Raw genomic sequence first — 17,367 nt, 5'->3', positions numbered from 1 at the left:
TGATTCAACATGGAGAATTGTGGCATGGCAGGCCCTGTTGTCTCCCCTTTACATCCAACTACTTAGTTACATTGGTCAGACAGGTTCCAGTGACCCCAGCAATGGGACTAGTTGGTGTTGTGATACACAGCTCAGACATTACATTACATTACATTATTGGTATTTAGCAGACACTTTTATCCAGAGTAACTTACACAAGCTACCATTTTACATGTTATTCATTTATATGGCTGAATGTTTACTGGGGAAACTCTGGGTTAAGTGGCTTGTCCAAGGGTACAGCAGCAGTGCCCCAGCGGGGAATTGAACAAGCAGCCTTTCAGATACAAGTCCTCTTCCTCATTGCTATGCTACACCGCCGCTACCCCATCACTGGTTGGGGTGAGTAACGTCAAAGCGCCCAGAACTCCTGGGCCACTGGTGTGTGAGTCAGATAAAAGTAAGTCAGAACATAGTAAGCAGCCTCTATGACAACAGGCTCAACTGAGCAATGCAGTGTCACATTTTTATATTGAGGCTAATAAAACACAAGGCTGATAAAACACTCACATTTGAAAAAAAAAAACAGAAAGCATAAAATGTAGAATTCATGCTGTAAAATATAAACCTTTTATTACTTTAGGTGCTATTTGATAAGGTAAGTTATTTAGCAATTCAGACGGGCAACGATATCGAAATGAATGAAAGAAAATGAGTTGGGTTATTAAGAAGATACGTGAGGTGTTAGCTGTTGCATATCATAAAAACTAAGGAACAGACTGAAGGCTTAATGACACTTACTGATTGTGAATGTCCATAACACAAGATGTCCTAAGAGACAACCAAGATGCTACACTTCAGCGCGCTTCTCAAGGGTTGCACCTCCTTTTGCGACTAAATGAGAAAATCATACGTCCGCCATTCATTTGCAGGTTTAAATTAGAATGTATCACTTTTTAACTGAAACATCTTGAAACCCTACCGAGACAACCTCATCCCCCTTACGTTAATATTAACGGCTGTCGAGAGGTCCATCCTCCCCTCAACGGGAGGATCAAAGAGAACACGGGATGCGAGGTAGGGGACGTCACACACCTTTGTGAATTGTGCGTTTTGGCAGGGAGGGCGTCTGCGGACTTTCATTACCTTGTATGGGTTTGTGTCAGGCAACCGTGACAGGGGTGCGAGGGCGTGAGGAACAAGGGGTGCTGCTGGCGGAGACCCAAGTCAGCCAGCACAACCATCTGTCTTGCATATCCAGCGATCCCTGCTCAGACAAACGCTGTCCGGTTCACTTAGATAGTTGCAGCTGTTAGTAGGAGAGACAGAAATACCGATGGTGGCCAGATAAATGCACTGCACTTAAAGCTTAAGAGGAATAATGGTATTAAATCTATGCAACTGTCAATGAATAATACAAGTGCATCTCTGTAGCCTGTGTGTGTTTCTTTCTCTCTTTGTCTGAGGGTTTGTTTCCTTTGTCAGTTATTTTACCTGGAATGCAGTTGAATACCTCTTTGTATTCGAAGGGTTGTAGAATTGTTAGCTGCGTGTTTCATAATTTGCCACAGCTGAGGGTCGCTTGTGTGCCGTGTCCAGGTGTGCGCTTTACCACATGAACTGGACCGGCCAGTGTCTCCTGTCATTGTTCTATCACGGGTCCGCCCCATCAGTATTTTCTTCACAGTCTCATGTTCTTTTTCGGGGCTGTGGTCTGGTGTCACAGAGAAGGAGTGAGAGAGTGACTGGTTCAAACTGGAGAGTGACTGATTCAGGCTGAACTGAACCTCATGCATACCCATACATAATTAAGTTTTAGCAAAACCAAGTTTTTCGAACATTAAAATCGACACAAACATAAGGTACTGTTCTGGTGCAGAATTCTAAACTTCTGCAGCTTTGAGACACTCCAGTGTACCGAATTAAGTTTTAGCCTATATGATATCTGTGATCAGTGTGATATCTGTGATCAGTGTGGAAAAAACGTTTAGCCTGCATTCACTGTACGGTTGAAAAATCTATGATCAGCGTCTCATCTTATGTTAATCAACACCATTTGTGGAATGACGGTGGAGCTTTCACCAACAAACTACTTGCATGTGTTTCATAACCCTTATGAGGAAGTAGGTGGCGAAGAGGTTAACGCACTATTACCTTGCAGAAGTTGAAACCTTGCACCGCAATCTCAGCGCTTGATTCGCCCAGTCATTTTGTTCGTGGTGCATTTGTTGGCTGAGGAAGAGCGCCAGAGCCCTCCCACGCAATGAAAACTCAATGAAAGAGATTATTTACAGTCTCAAGAAGACGTGGATTCGGTTCTTCCCCTTCTTTATTGTTTTTACTTATTAGAGGGGAATGCGATGGCTACTCCGAGCAATCAAGATTATTTCAGGTCCGTCAGTAGTGAATCGTCCACTTACATGATGGTGCCGACGAACAAGCGGCGAGATGCACCGTCAAAGTTGTGGCTGGCCATGGTGGTTATCGTCGTGGTCGTACTGCAAATTGCTTCGACCACTGCTCTCTTCGTCTACCTAAACATGTCCATATCTCAGGTAAGATTAAGTATTTGTATTTTAGATATAAAGGGAGGAAATATCCGTTCTTGACTTTCGACACGCAACCAACTTTTGATTTTTTACGACGGTTCTTTGCTTATGGGCACAGCATGGTACAATGAGTACATAGGATTCAACAATTTATTTCATTTTTCTTTAAGTGTTGATGACAGCCTTCGACTTGCACTTTACCTTAGTCTCATGGAATTAATTCGTGCACAAATTGACAGAATAATGTGTATTCGTATGCAACTAAATGTATTTTTGAACGCGCTTTAGTGTTACCTTCCCGTGTATTTAAAGATATTAAGCATACATATAATGCTGTCAGTATAGCGTGAGGTATGAATGTACGTCTCTACAGATTAGCAACGTCAAATTAAATTTCACTTAAAACTGTATGGGTGTGTTTAACTGTAATAACGTTGTGGCACAAAGTGTGGTTTCAGCATGTGAAATACCAAGCCAAAGTACAAAGAGTTATTACATCTTTTCTCGTTCCACTCATATTTAGCAATATTTCTGTTAAAGAAACGTGGTGTGTAATATAAATGAATTATCGGCGTGCTCGTGACGGAATGGTAACACTAGATTCATACGTAGACAACTGATCTGGAGATCGTGCCAGCTATCTTTCATCCAAAACTGGTTTGTTTGGGTAGTGAAATTATCTAAACTGTGGCTAGCTCACCCAGTTTGAAACTCAGTTTCCAAGAAATTTATGAGCAAAATGTGGTATGTTAACCTCTGACATTTGTAACTTGAACTGTAGAATTGAGCTGTGAATAAGCCAAGGTAGTACTTAATATCAAACTGTTTTATAAAGAAAGACGGCAAAAGTTTCTTCGATTGTTCTGTGACGCATCCATCGCTAATATTGGTGAAAACAAAACCTAGTACTTGCTCCAGCTATGCGTGTGCGCGCGAACTTGACACAAGTGAAAACAAAACAGCACTTTCCCCGGTAATACATGTGCGTGCGAACGTAAACAACACTTGATAGCTTTTTGTGTTTCACAACCAACAGTGTATCAAGAGGTGTGCGAGAACAAACTTTCGGGTGAAAGGGACCTTTTATGTCCCCGAAAATAGCCCATTCTCACCTCACTGTCAAATTTGTAGCTTTGTGGGAAGCAATCACATTTGTCTGTCCGTGTGTAGCGATAGCAAGTGAATGGATCTTGACATTCCAGCAACGCTTGCAGTGATTTACAACAACTACAGAGGCAGGGTTCTGCCAGAAATAAAAAAATAAAAACATGTGAACACATCACAACGTGCTTGCCTCATTTTAGTACAAAATATGATTGTTTCCACCCGAGCATTTCCAGTGCTTCCCATGCGCAGATTAGGTATCTTAAACCTAAATCTTATTCACATCCTGGTTTAGGCACTGCCATTCACTGCTCTATGCACGTGTTAGGAACACACACTGCAGTGGCTAATCCCTTTTTAATTAAAAAAGGACTAGCTTCAATCTTATAGTTACCAGCTCTTTTCAATCCGTCCAAAGGTCGGGTTTCACCTGTAAACCTAAAACCTGAAATAGTGTACAAGCGGACCAGCTTGTCAAAGAAAGGCTTTGTTGGCGATAAAGACTATGTTTGGTCTTAATTTCCCGTGAAATACAGCACCAATTTTGTACAAGTCCTTTGGTGTTCAACTGATCTGCAATATAGTAAAACAGTAGCTATGATTTACATATATGGTTAAAATAGCTAGTCCCCACTGCTGCAGTATTTAATTTTATTCAATAATATCAATTATCTTGCTTTGTGGATTGACTCATTTTACTCGATTTAGCTAAACACTATTTTGTAGAGCAGGAAAGATGAATGTTGCATCCCTGTATAAGCCCACTTAAATCCAATAGGACTATATTATCAGATGTGATCCATCACAAGAACTAAACATGGTTTATGAATTCCTACATTTTCAAGGGGAGCAGCACCCCGACTCCCCCTTGCAAGTCCTTTCTGTAACACTTGAATTATATTTCTTAAGTCACCATTTAACCCCTCAATAAGTACAGTGAAACATCACAGGATGATAAAACAAGAAGCCGGGGTGTGTATGTCCATAGTAAAGAGAACATTTAGCATCTGAAAATGCACTGAGAAATAAATTAGACCATCTAGACAGGCATTATAAATCAGAGGATTATAATTTGTAAAATTGAGAAAATATGTTCTGAAAATATCTCACTTATATTTATTGTGTTAATCATTTCATTATTTATTACATATAGAAATATTATTAATGAAAATGTCTTCTCGGCTAAGCCTCTAAGGTGCTGTATATACAAAGCCTGCTTGCTTCCTGATATATTACGTGTTATATATGTGCCTTTGCTCAGTTACCAAAATGATTTAAAAGCCTTTCCATTCATTAATCTTTAAGTGTAGCTTTAAATAATGAAGCATATATCTTAGGTACCTTACAGTGTGTGTTACAAGTCTAGTGTCTGCAAAAAGTGTTCAATATTTGCAACATTAAGTATCAGCAAATAAGCAGGCCTTGCATGGACAGAATCATAAGGGTGCTGACTGGACAACATCAGGCCAGACATTTTCTGAATGATTTATTTTCTTGCAGAACCTTCCAAGGTGCCAATTAAACCTGTTGCACTACAGCCCCATGGGCCTGATCACAATCAGGCATCATTTGGCGGAATTTGGCTAATTTGCAAATCACGGCTAATAGAGCCGCATACGGAAGACAGGATTCCAGCAGGGAGCAATGAAGGGGGAGTGACCGGTTGGCTTTGCAATTCGAAGCGCATGGATTTAGCGCTGCACGATTTGCTTGAGTGGTCATCAGGAATAAAAGCGTGTGGCGCTCTTTTGTTTTTTGGACCGGAGGAGCAGATGCCTCTCTCTCTCACTCTCTCTCTCTCTCTCTCTCTCACTCACTCTCTCTCTCTCTCTCTCTCTCACTCACTCACTCTCTCTCTCTCGCTCCCTCTCTCGGCTCGTTTGGCAGCACATGCGAGGGTCTTTAATCGTTTCCACAGCGTTGACGTATTCCTTCGCGTCCACTACAGGCCCCGCGTGCACAGCTCAGAAGAGGTCTTAATCAGCAATAACACTTTGTGTAAATACAGCGAGCTGGAGCACAAACTTCCATCAGATCCTCAAACGTAAACCTCCCATGACATCTGATGAGGCCAAGAAACATAAAAAGTTTTTTTGGACTTAAGTCCAATTGAGTTTTCAATTGTAACCAGGCTGTTTTTTTCTGAAACTTCATTGTGGATTGAATTACACCACGTTTCAAAGCAGGAGGGTGGGATTTTTGTAGGGTGACACAAGCTATTTTTATGAGGCTGAGATGCAAATGAAAAGCTGGCACCGACTGCGGGAATGTTAACGAACAAGGCTGAGGAGGAATGATCCACAGCCATTTGGGCCTTAAATGTCTCCTTGTTTGCAATGGTCTCGAGGCACAGAACGCTTGTATTAAAATTGATGAGAGACAGAGAGAGGGCTTTTTGTCTTTTCAGGGCTAAATAAGGCTGACAGTGCCAAGTGACTTCACGAATACAAAATATCAATTCATCCGGTTGCGGTGGTCTAGTGCTGTTCGTGCGCTGAATCTATCAATGACTGGTTAGCGGTTTAATATTCGTCAAAACTGTAGGGCAGTCAAAGGCATGACTACAGTCCTGTTTATCTACAAAGCCCATGACAGGATTTTTTTCCTGACGACAATCATGGTATCTCAAATAGCAAGTAACACATTTGGAAAAAGTGGGCACAAAGTCAGAGGAAAGAGAGGAAGCGGTAGGGGAATATTTCTGTCAGGTCAGAAGGGAAAACAGGTACAGCTACCTGTGGTCAAGCCAAGAATGAATCCACCCCAAAAAACATAGCTTGTTGCTGTGCGTACCCACACAGCTGCGGTGTCATCATAATTTGGCTCCACTGAGGATCTTTCAGGCCCAAAGCAAATGTCCTGTGAATGTGATCACACTGCTGTGATGAGCTGCTGAAATCCAACAAGGGCTCTGTCCCTTAAACCGCTTGGGCAACCTTCCGAGAAACAATTAGCACCATTACACTTTACCAAAATTATAAATAAAGTCAGACATATGGTGTAATTCAATGGAACCGATGAAAACAAGTAAAAACAAGCTGCCAGTTAAACGAGGGTCATGAACAGTTACCCCAACCACCTAGAGTACCCCAAGTCATTCTATGCCAGTATTATCTGGCTTTGGTCATGATAAAATTTGTAAGAACAAGGGATCTGTGTAAATTTTAAAATTACCAGAGTATGTTTTAAGTGGGGGAGTCAAGGTATGAAAATACAGACTCTACTGAAATTATACAACTTAGTGTGTAATGTAATTGGAAGACTGGGAACCATTTGGTTTTATTACCAGTCCCTCAATGCAACGAAGACATAAGCGAATGCGGCAATTAAGTCAGACTCTCCCTGTCAAGGTTGATTTGGGTATTAATGCCTCCTCACTCTCGTGAGCCCACCCCAGTCCGCGATCGGAATCTTGTGGCTTGGCTTGGGGCGTCCCCAGCGCCGATGACAGCAGCAGTTAGTCGCCTGGACACTGACTTGGGGATTCATGCGAGGAGTCAGAAGGACGCGGGCGTCGACTGCGGATCTGCCAAACCGTGGATTTTTTTTTCCTCCCCCAAAAACGCATCGAGATAACCAATAAAGAGGCCTGTCTCCACTCTTTCTAGAGAGATTTATGTACCACACAGGCAGGGCCAAAACGATTCAATGGAGCGTGAATGGCTCGGCCTCTGAGAAACACCGCCCCGGCGCAGTGCACACGCCCGAGCACGCCCCGCGCTCCTCACGGGTTTGCGCACAGGTGTTTCAGACAGCCACGGCCCCGCACTTCCACTCCCATGGGTGCCAGGAATCAGAAACCTAACCTTTGAACAGCACTGATAGCAAACTTTCTTTTTCTGTTTACTTATATTACCACCTCAGTCAAACCAGTTAAGACACACCATCAGATGCTGGGAACTCTGGGGTCAGAGGGTATTTCCACTCTTGTCAACAGTTTCCGCTCAGCCTGTCACCTGCGGTGTAACCCTTACAGGCCAAACCTGAGCCATGCTTTAAAAGAACCCCCAGGGGTATTCTATGAATAAGTCCTGTAAGTTACTCTACAGGTATCGTTTCACACGGGCCTCTAATTAGAAGTCGTATTTGAGGTTTCCTGGAAAGAACTCAGTGGGTGTTTCTTTTACGTGAATGACATGGGAAGTCCTCAGTTGCGCGTACCAAGCACACACACAGGTTGGGCCGGCCTGATGGGGTCGATTTGTAAATGTTTATCAAGTCCAGGTAAACGTTTACCCTTGGTAAGTTTTGCACTCCTTGCTAGTTTCTTATCGCCAGCTGCACCTGAACAGAAAGAACCCTCAGCGCATGTCCGAAGCCTTTCTTCCTGCAGTGCACGGCAGTTTGGGCCAGCCTCCCAGAGCCCCGAGCGTGGCTTTACTCGCACACCCTGCTTCTCCCCTTTTTAATCTGGGAAAAAATGGGAGCGGGATCGGCACGCAGCTCGGCGGGCGTTCCTCCGCCGTGCTGTTGAAGGCTAAGGTAACACGAGAGTATTGTTTCTGACTTCCTCTGTGTCTCTCCGGGATCAAAAAAGGCTTTGTTTGCCCTCAGTACTAGCTTCCTGTCACAGCACCCCACCCCACCCCCCCTTTCCCTCAGCTGGCAGACAGGACAGATTCATAGTGGTCTAATATATATGTATATATATATTTCTTTGCTTAAACGCAGGAGTGGCTGATGCATCCATTTTCATGTGTATCGTAGATTGGTTTGAGCAGTCGGCCGAAAACAGCATGGATATTAAGTTGCAGTAACCTCACCTCCCCTTTAATAGCAAGGAAACTTTGCCAAGCTGACAGAAATCAGGGCAAGGTTTGACTTGCTGTGGTTTGCCTTCGCCAACAAGCACGCGTACCCAGTTCTCTGCGGGCGCTGTCCCACAGCACATGGAGCCTGCTGTCTGAAGGAGTTAATTTATCGACTCGGCTGCCAGGTAGAGACAGGAAAGACGTTCAGGGTGTGCTCCCACTCGCGCCGAGAGGACGGGGGCCAGGGCGGCAAGTGCGTGAACGCACATGCACCAGATCACTCATCGCCGCATCACTCGCCAGGAAGGCGCTCCCCGTTTTCCGGGATTCCTTTCCGCCGTTAGGAGAGCGGCCCTCATTCCCGCTGCGTATTGCGGCGCACAATTCAGAAGCGCTGATGGTGGTGAGGGGGTGGTCGACGGGGGGATGGGGGGGCGTCCTAACAGTCAGGCAGGCCCTACTGAGAGTTGTGTGGGATGGTTTTCGGAACGGTTTCCAGCCGCAGATCCAGGCATCTTTTACCTTGGACATAAATTGCTCGCAAAGAATTACTTAGGACACAAATTGCTTGGAAAGATCTGGAATCCGCAGGCTTGGAGAATAGGCAGGGCTGTGTTTTCCGCTGTGTTGAAAAACGGGTCTCTTAAATGGTTCCATAAGCGGCGGCTAAGAACTGCGGATGGCCCTCGGAGTGAACCTCCTTCGTTGTGCTGTGATTGACAGGTGAAGAGTGAGGGCGTCACGGAGGAGCTGCGCTGCCTGAGTCTGCTCAACGCCCTGGACAAGCAGCAGGACATCCCCGAAAACCTGGCCCAGCTCTTCGGGGAGCCCTGCATCAAGCTGGCCGAGGGCATCAAGGCCTACATCTCCAAGGTCAGCACGCACCAGTCTGAAATGCGCTATGGGTTCAGAGCACAATTTTTCTGCCTGCACACACGAGTGTGCCTGAAAGCTCTAACATAAAACAGCAAAGAACATCTGTTTGAATTATTGTTATATTTTTTATTATTATAATTGCAGGTTTTATTGCAGGTTTGAGAATGTCTCTGCCCTCTCCCTATCTTCTTTACCAGTTCATGTGTTTTACTGTGAGCCTTACAGTAACTGTGTATATCAGTCAAACCGGAACAGAGAAGTGATGGTTTGATTATTGTACATTCTTCAACTTGCATTTTACATGTGTCTCATGATCCCCTTCACCTTTAGGTAGGGTTGGGAACCGAAACTTGGTTCCAAATTAGAACCGAATCCAAAATGCCAAGTACCGGTACCCGTAAAAAAAAAAAAAATTGAATTTCGGTTCTGCTTATGGGTTCCTAAACGCGATAACCCTTTATTATTGCAAACAAAGGCTACATATCTGCAAGAACGTACGTAGCTATCTACCAGGACCTGTCTACATGACTACGTCACGCAACAGCGTGTCCATTTGTTAAGATACGAGCTAGCATGCATGGCTAATGTTACAACAGTGTGAAAGATGGACCGCGGTAAACGGTCAAAAGTGTGGCTTCACTTTAGAAAAGAAAACGACGACAAGGCAAAGTGCAGTGCATGTGGGAAGCTAATTAGCTGCAAGTCAGGTTGCACTTCAAATCTGACCAAACATTTAAGGCAGCACGGCGTCAATCTGAAAGACTGTACAGTGTTTGATGCCTTGCGGTCTACGAGCCTGAGTGTGTCATCAGCCAACGCTAGTAGCACCTTGCTAGCACCTCCAGTGGAGCCAGGGACAGCTAGCCGCGACACACCGTTCTCACTGGCAACAAAAGGAAAGCTAACAAAAGAGAAAACTGAGGAGTGTCACAGTGGTAAAGGCATTTGCGGTGAAAGGGCTACATCCCTTCTCAGTTGTCAAATCTCCATCATTTAGGTAGGCAAGGTTTAAAAAAACGTTTGATGATGGTAGGGTACTAGTACAGTAACAGTTCCCGTTATGTTGAATCTTTATTTGCAGGGAGATGACCAAGGCCCTAAATCCAAACTACACACCTCCCTCCGGAGTTACTTTGACTAATCAACTGATTCCTGCCTGCTACAAGTCAAACATCATATCTGACCTCAGTGATGTTAGTAAATACTAGTAAATAGTAAATACTATTTACTTTGTGAATGTTCAGTTAACATAGATATTTAGAACATTAGATATTTTTGTTATCTAAACACTTGTCCTTTTTTACTATTTTGGAATCAATATGGGGAATCGATAAGCAGAGTCGGAATCAATAAGCAGAATCAGAATCGATAAAATTCAAGCGATACCCAACCCTACCTTTAGGTCAATGGTGGCATTTTCTAATCCACCTATTCCTGGTCCTACAGCTCATACACTAGCTGATGCAACACTATCCTGTCTCTGGGATATAGATGTTATCCTTGTCTTGGATCAGTTAGCACCATTTCAACAAACATGGTTGGGGTTAGGATGACAGTCGAGGTAGCTGGTCCCAGATCAGGGACTGGGGAGGCTCATACCTGGAAGCGGTCCTTCAGTTTACCCAAAACTCGCTCTGCGGGTGCCCGCCTCACCCCCTGTAATGTTTGCACCCGGCGCCGCCGGTACCAGGCCTCCTAGTGCTAATTGAGTGAGGCTGCAAGCCATTACTGTCGGGAAAGTCGACAGGCATTTGGGCCCTAATTCAAAACACATGTGCCACTTCTGAGGGAAATGGATGCAATTACCAGGCCGTGGAATGCCCAGATTGAGTTAGGGACCGACCGCGAGGCAAACAACAAGGACACAAATCTGTCCTTGTCCCACGCGCAAATGGTGGCCACTCGGTGAAAGAGCACAATGGGGGTGGAGAGAGGGGGAGGTGGGAGGGGGGCATCATTTGTAGTAGCGGGACAATGCCGGCAAGAGAGGCAACACCTGGTAGTGATTACTGTTCAGAAAAAGAGGCCCAGTGTGATGTATTCACATTCCTGTCTATCACAGTGCAGGCCTTACTCGGCATGTTTTTTTTCCTGCTTCTGAGGGAGGGGAAGGAAGGGGGCAAGGGGTAGGTGTTTGACTAGCGTCCCCTTGGAGCCAATGCCACGGGGGGTGGGGGTTTGGTTTGGGGGGGGCAGCTGGCCCGCTGGTGTCGCTCCCTCCGCAGCCCTGGCTGTGCGGGCTTTGATCCCCGGCCAACTGTCGCGACAGGCGTAGAAGAGGTCTGCTGTCAGGACCCGACAGCCGGCCCCTCCCGCCCGCGGAGAGCTCACAGCAGCCCGCCAAGCGCGAGGCATCGGGTCTGCTGGAAAGCCCTAAATTCGGGCCTCTCGTCAGCGGGACCTTTTCTCTCTACCTCTTTTTTCTTCTTGGCTTTAATCACTCTCTCCTCGTCCGGCTCTGTTAATTCCTAAATTACTCTGCGTGCTCCTCTCCCCCCCGGTGTGCCCCTCACACAGTGACGCACTGTGTCCCCGCTGAGGACATGAGATGAGGCAGCGTCATGTGAAAATGTACATTAGTGAGAATAAAATAAACGACAGGCCCTGCTTCTCCGGTCACAAGAACCTCACTGTTGGCTATTTCTAGCAGAATCAAGAAAAAAAAAAAACAAGCACTGTCTGTTGCATTTCCTCCGCTGGTCTGTGTGCAGACTGCTTGCTCTTGTGGTGCGTACTGCATTTGTGGAAACAAAGAAAAGCTCCCCTCAGATTGTGTAAGGGGCCTGCTCCTCAACATGTAAACAGAGGACATATCTGGGAGAGGGAGGCTAGCAAGAGATGCTAATACAGCCATCCAGCACAGTCCAGTTGGCAGGCTCACGCTGCACTCTGCTGGAGCAGGCCACAGGTTAAGCCAAAAATGTGAGGCAAACAGAGCTGGTACTTCTAAAAGTCAGATTTCTCAAACATGTTTGTGTTGCATTCCGCTGTTCAGAGGGGTCCGTGCCAGTCAAAAAATTCCAAAGAAGAAGAGCCCTTTTCCCTACAATGATGAAACTGAGACTTAAGGGGTTTTTTTATGATCTCTCACTCATTTTTCTCAGCAAACTGAGGTAACGTTTAGCCGAAACTTTAGCGACTTCTTGTAACATAAAACGAGCTGCGGAAAAGTGGCGGCGAAACCGTCGAAGCCGTTGCCTTTGGCAAGAAAATGTCCGGGCATGGCTGAACGTGTCTGTGTCTGCCATCTCTGAAACAAAGCTGGGGGGGGGGGACTGGAACGTGGGTATTAGCAGGAAATGGGGGGAAAAAAGAACAAAGAAATGCTCCGTCACGCTGTTACCCACTTGGTTTAACAGCGCATCATCACAGCGCAAGGTCCAGGCGCTAAATAGTTGGCCTGTTTTCCCCACGGGCAAGGTGGAAGGCTGACTAATCTCCCTGCCTAAAAAGAACGCGATGGAGTGGCCCTCCCGAAGGAAGCCCCACGCCTCAGCTAATAAACAGGCCAAACATGAGCTCGCGCTCAAATCCCCGGTCCTAATCAATAACAGCGCTCCCTCATCCAGGCGATGACTCCTCCATATGCCAAAAACATACTCGCTCAGTGGAGTGTGTGCATGCCCGTTTTTTTGGGGATCTCTTGGGTTTTGTTTTTCGATTCCGTTGAACGCTGGAGAAGAATGATAGATTGTTTCACTCTCCCCCACACCCCCCACCCTCCCACCCCGCCCCCCGTACAGAGTGTATAATAATAAGTGTAATAACGTCTTGTTGTTGCAAACCTTGACCTTTGCACTGGTGATACTGGCCTCGTTTTGATAACTCCTAGGGGGAATGTTTGATTTATTGCCCTGACAAAAGGAGATACATGTGGTTGAATGTTACCTTTCAGTCATGGTTAAAAGTCCCACACCTGCACTTTGAAAACAGGAGGACATTTTGCCGAAGTTGTCAGACTTTTGGGGGAAGCTGGGAAAGCCCTCTTCCTATTCATCTCAGTTTAGTGAGCACATATCACTATTCATGTATTTTTTGTTCTAGGCATTAGTCATTCATATTTTCAATAAGTCATTTCACATCATTATGTCACTTTTTGTAAGTGTGCTATTTTTGTCTTTCAGGTGACTGAGAACATTATATCAAAGCAGACATTTCAAGGTAAAACACCACTGAACATGGCTTCATGTTACTGCTTCCCACGCCCCACTCCCACACCATAATGTCTAACAGGACAAGCTAATTTACTGTAGGGTAGAGCTATTGTATTGTACCACGTACCGAGCTATCCTATGGGGATTGTTCATGAGGGTCCCTCTGCCTTTCATGGTCTGAAATCCTGCTAGAAGAAAACTGGTGTCCCGCAGTAGCTGCATGGCTTCTAAAAGCAGGGTTAAAGAAGATCAGCTGAAGTTTCCATCTGTATCCATTTACTGTAGATAGAGACATAGCATTTCTGTCTCTCTAAGCTTCCTTCACTCCCCTCCCAGCAGACTGGGGGAGTGGAGTCACTGACATTGTTTGGTAAATAAGGCCTAATAAATGGTACGTGTGTAACGCCTGTTTATCCATGGCTCCACTTAACTTAACCAGCTTAACTCAATAAATGAGATAAAGGCAGAGGCCCGAATGACTGTTTCACCTTCGTAGGGACACTGAAGCTCTCCTCAGCTCTGCCACTGATGTGAATCTGACAGAATGCTTCCTCTCTGGCCTCTTTAGAAGCAAGATCCCTACCTCGCACTTTCAACACATCAGGGTCAAAGGTCGGCACGGTGGTGATGCAGAGGCCTTCAGCCCACCTCACCCTCCGAGACACCAGCCTACAGAGTGAGTTGAAGTGTGTGTGTGTATGTGTGTGTGTGTCTGCTGGACATGATTTATCTTATGCTGGGCGAGGCAGAGCGATTGCGCTTTTTTTCTTAAGGAAGTAAACCAAAGCCAAAGTTAGGAGCTTACAGGAATTCTATCACGAGCAAATGGGTGGAGTCATGAAGACTGCAACGATTACAATTCTTGCAAGTGTGCTTGAGGGTGTTCTCTGGAAAATAACTTAAAAGGTGGAGATTAATGTTTTGTTTGACATACCAGAAGACAGCTTGATGTCGAAATACTTTTGAGTTAATCTTAAATCCGATATGTACAGCAATGCGAGCAGAAGGGTAAAGCATTAACTTTTTACACACAAACCCCTTGGTGCCGTAACATCACAAAGCAGACAACACTGCATCTCAGTGCTGGGAATTAAAAGAATAGTGGACAGAAGCCTGAAGTGAGATCATTTAGACATCTGCTGTTCATCTGTGTTTATATTTCCGCACAAAACAGGCCCAGCGGCATGTCAGGCGTTTCTTGTGAGAGATCGGACGCGAGGGCTTATCTGATATTGGGTTTGATTGAGGAATGTGGATTTGTTTGGTTAACCCTCTCTTTACCATATTCTGTCCCCCCCCACCTTCCCCCACCCTTTTGTTCTCCCTGTCCCACTCTCCCCTTTCATCTAAACCTCTTCTCCTCTGTTTCTCCTCTCCTCTTGCCCTGGCTTTTTTGTTCTCTCCATCCCATGCGGACCACCTCCCTCTCTCCTTCCCTTTCTTCTGCTATGCTCCTTTCTTCCCTTGTCCCTCGGGCTTTCCATCCCTTCCTCCCTGTCCATCTGTCCTTACCTCTCTTCCAAACTCTCCCCCACCCCCATCCCCCTCCCCAGGCCAGATTCCCCAGCCTGACCTGCACCAGTCTTGTCGCTACCCCGTGCGCTCCTGGGGCACCCAGAGCTTCGGCGCCCACCTGCACAACATGACCCTGTCCAACGGCCACCTGCGCGTGCCCGTGGACGGCCGCTACTTCCTGTACTCGCAGGTGTACTTCCGCTACCCGGCGGCCGGCGAGGGCGAGCACGGCAGCGCCAGCCACCAGATGGTGCAGTGCGTCTATAAGAAGACCTCGTACCTGCGGCCCATCCAGCTGCTGAAAGGCGTGGGCACCAAGTGCTGGGCGCCCGACGCCGAATACGCCCTGCACTCCGTGTACCAGGGAGGCCTCTTCGAGCTGCGCGCCGGCGACGAGGTCTTCATCTCTGTCTCTGCGCCCACCATGGTGCACGCCGACGACTCCTCCAGCTACTTTGGGGTGTTCCGCCTTGACCTGTGACCTGGGGGGAGGGGAAGGTGGAGGCGGGGCGGGGGGGTGGGTGTGGGGCGAGGGGCGGGGGGATGTTGGGTGTCAGAGGTCAGAACACTGTCACGCACTGTTCCCTGACTCAGTGTCTCGCTCCTAATCCAGGAGGAAATTGGAAGAATGTGGGCAAGGAAATTAGAGGAATTCTACGTTTGTTTGCCTTTTCTGTTTTAAAAGGCCGCTTAAAGACAGAGGAATGTACCAACCGATCATACCAGCGGATTAACTTGGGGGAAGGGGGGCAGGGGTTGGTTTGTACCTCAGCTTGGTATTTGAGGAGGCAAACTGGACCAATAACAGTACTTGGGCAGTGTTTACCAAGTTAAAATGTAGCATGACCTTCAACAAGGAAACGCAGGAAAAAAAACGGAGAGAGAGAGAGGAATGCGGCAGAGATCCCCGGAGCACGGAGAGGCATGCGGTCCAACCGGCCACAGCGCTGCGCGCAGGCATCCTCACCATGCAGAGATAAGCCTCCGCTCCGGTCCGACCAGCGCGACGGCACGCCGAGCTGGAACCGGCGCCGCCGCACGAATCCGCAAACGTCTCCCTCACAACGCAAAGCACACAACGCAAGGCATGAAAAACACATGCGTGCGGCGACAAGCGGGCGTGGCTGGGCCAAAGGGAACGTGCTCCTAGCGCACATGGCCGACTCCCGAGGACACTTCGAGTCACCGCTCAAGAAGACGCCGCAGACACTGAAGTCGAGGCAACGTGCCTTTTGTTTGAAAGCACGTCTGTTCTTTGCAGCAACCATTTTTTTCCTCTCTCAGCGCTTTGACAAGCTAGCTGTGCTTCAGCTAACCACTCGACACACTTGTTTTTTTGGGGAAATTTCCTTACTTCGTCTCCTGTTTGCTCTTTTTCCTCTTCCTCTCCAGTGGAATGTACGTGTAAATATTATGTATGTACTGTGACATTCAGGGCTGCTAAGGAAACTCCCAATGCACATCGATATATATTTCCGTTGTGAAGGAAAAACATTGTGATCAATATCATTTGAAGCCCTTTGTCCGTGTAGAGCTGAATTAATCCGATGAGGAGGAATTTTCCCATAATCCCCCACACCAGATAAACCATGACATTAAAGTTCAGCTGGACTTGTACTGCCAAAATTGTGAATAAGGGACTGTGGGTAAAGTGCTGCATCAAGCCCTTTTTTTAATCATGGGGTTAGAACATAATGTCTGTGTTAGTGATAATGGATATAACAGAAGGATGATGATCCCTCGAGGATACTGCGTAACCCTCCGAACATTCTGCTTATTCTTAGTCTTTCTGTCATGTGATGAAAGGAATGAGCGGACATGGCGTGCTGCACCCTCTCATTTTTCACTCCTCCGGAAAAAAAAGCGAAGCGTCATCAGTCAGTTTGGGAATTCCCCCATTTCCCCAAGTTCTTCACAATTCCCCCCTTTCTCGTGTCAGTTTGGGACTGACTGCTTAGTCCACAAGGGAATACTGTTCCTCCATTCCTGGAGTATATCCTGTAAGTCTATACAGACAGAACGGGTCAGTGAGGCACCGTGATCGGAATGCAGTGAGGTTTTAAGAGTGTCCTGAACACAAGAGGACTTCTGAGCCTGGTTCTTAAGTAAGGATCAAGGCTTTGGACTCATGCTTAGGGTGGTTTGTGGCTTCCAAAGAAACACTTGTTCAACTGCCAGAAATTAGTTTTTATTTGTAATTCTTTTGTAAAAAATGTATAGAATGAAATCTTATTGTGGATGCTTTTTTTGTGTGATACATTTGGTATATTGTTAGGGGCTTTTTCTATCTCACTTTCAGCTTGCTATGTTTTACGTTAAACACATTAAAGGAAGATAATCTTAGAGAAGTCACACAATCCTTTTTCCATTCACTTAAATTTAAAACGGGACACTAAGCCAGGCTGTAGTCATAGAAGAAAAGAAACACACAGGAAAGAA

At 46.2% G+C, this 17,367-nt stretch overlaps 1 protein-coding gene across 1 annotated transcript; it reads left to right on the top strand.

The window, feature by feature from the left end:
• Positions 1-2,151: 2,151 nt before the first annotated feature.
• tnfsf10l (TNF superfamily member 10, like) lies at positions 2,152-15,409 on the top strand. The gene is made up of 5 exons (XM_036548929.1): positions 2,152-2,534; positions 9,107-9,256; positions 13,384-13,420; positions 13,982-14,089; positions 14,967-15,409. The coding sequence occupies exons 1-5, from the start codon at positions 2,340-2,342 to the stop codon at positions 15,407-15,409; spliced, it is 933 nt and encodes a 310-aa protein (XP_036404822.1). The 5' UTR covers positions 2,152-2,339.
• Positions 15,410-17,367: the final 1,958 nt, after the last annotated feature.

The sequence above is a fragment of the Megalops cyprinoides genome, chromosome 16 (genome assembly GCF_013368585.1).
Source record: "Megalops cyprinoides isolate fMegCyp1 chromosome 16, fMegCyp1.pri, whole genome shotgun sequence".
In the NCBI taxonomy this organism is placed as follows: domain Eukaryota; kingdom Metazoa; phylum Chordata; class Actinopteri; order Elopiformes; family Megalopidae; genus Megalops; species Megalops cyprinoides.
This window is presented reverse-complemented; position numbering and strand designations above follow the sequence as displayed.

Excerpts from the sequence above, each read along its gene's own strand:
- tnfsf10l (XM_036548929.1), top strand. The coding sequence starts at position 2,340 with ATGGCTACTCCGAGCAATCAAGATTATTTCAGGTCCGTCAGTAGTGAA. Across the intron at positions 2,535-9,106 it reads TAAACATGTCCATATCTCAG|GTGAAGAGTGAGGGCGTCAC; the intron begins GTAAGATTAAGT and ends TGTGATTGACAG. Across the intron at positions 13,421-13,981 it reads ATCAAAGCAGACATTTCAAG|AAGCAAGATCCCTACCTCGC; the intron begins GTAAAACACCAC and ends TGGCCTCTTTAG.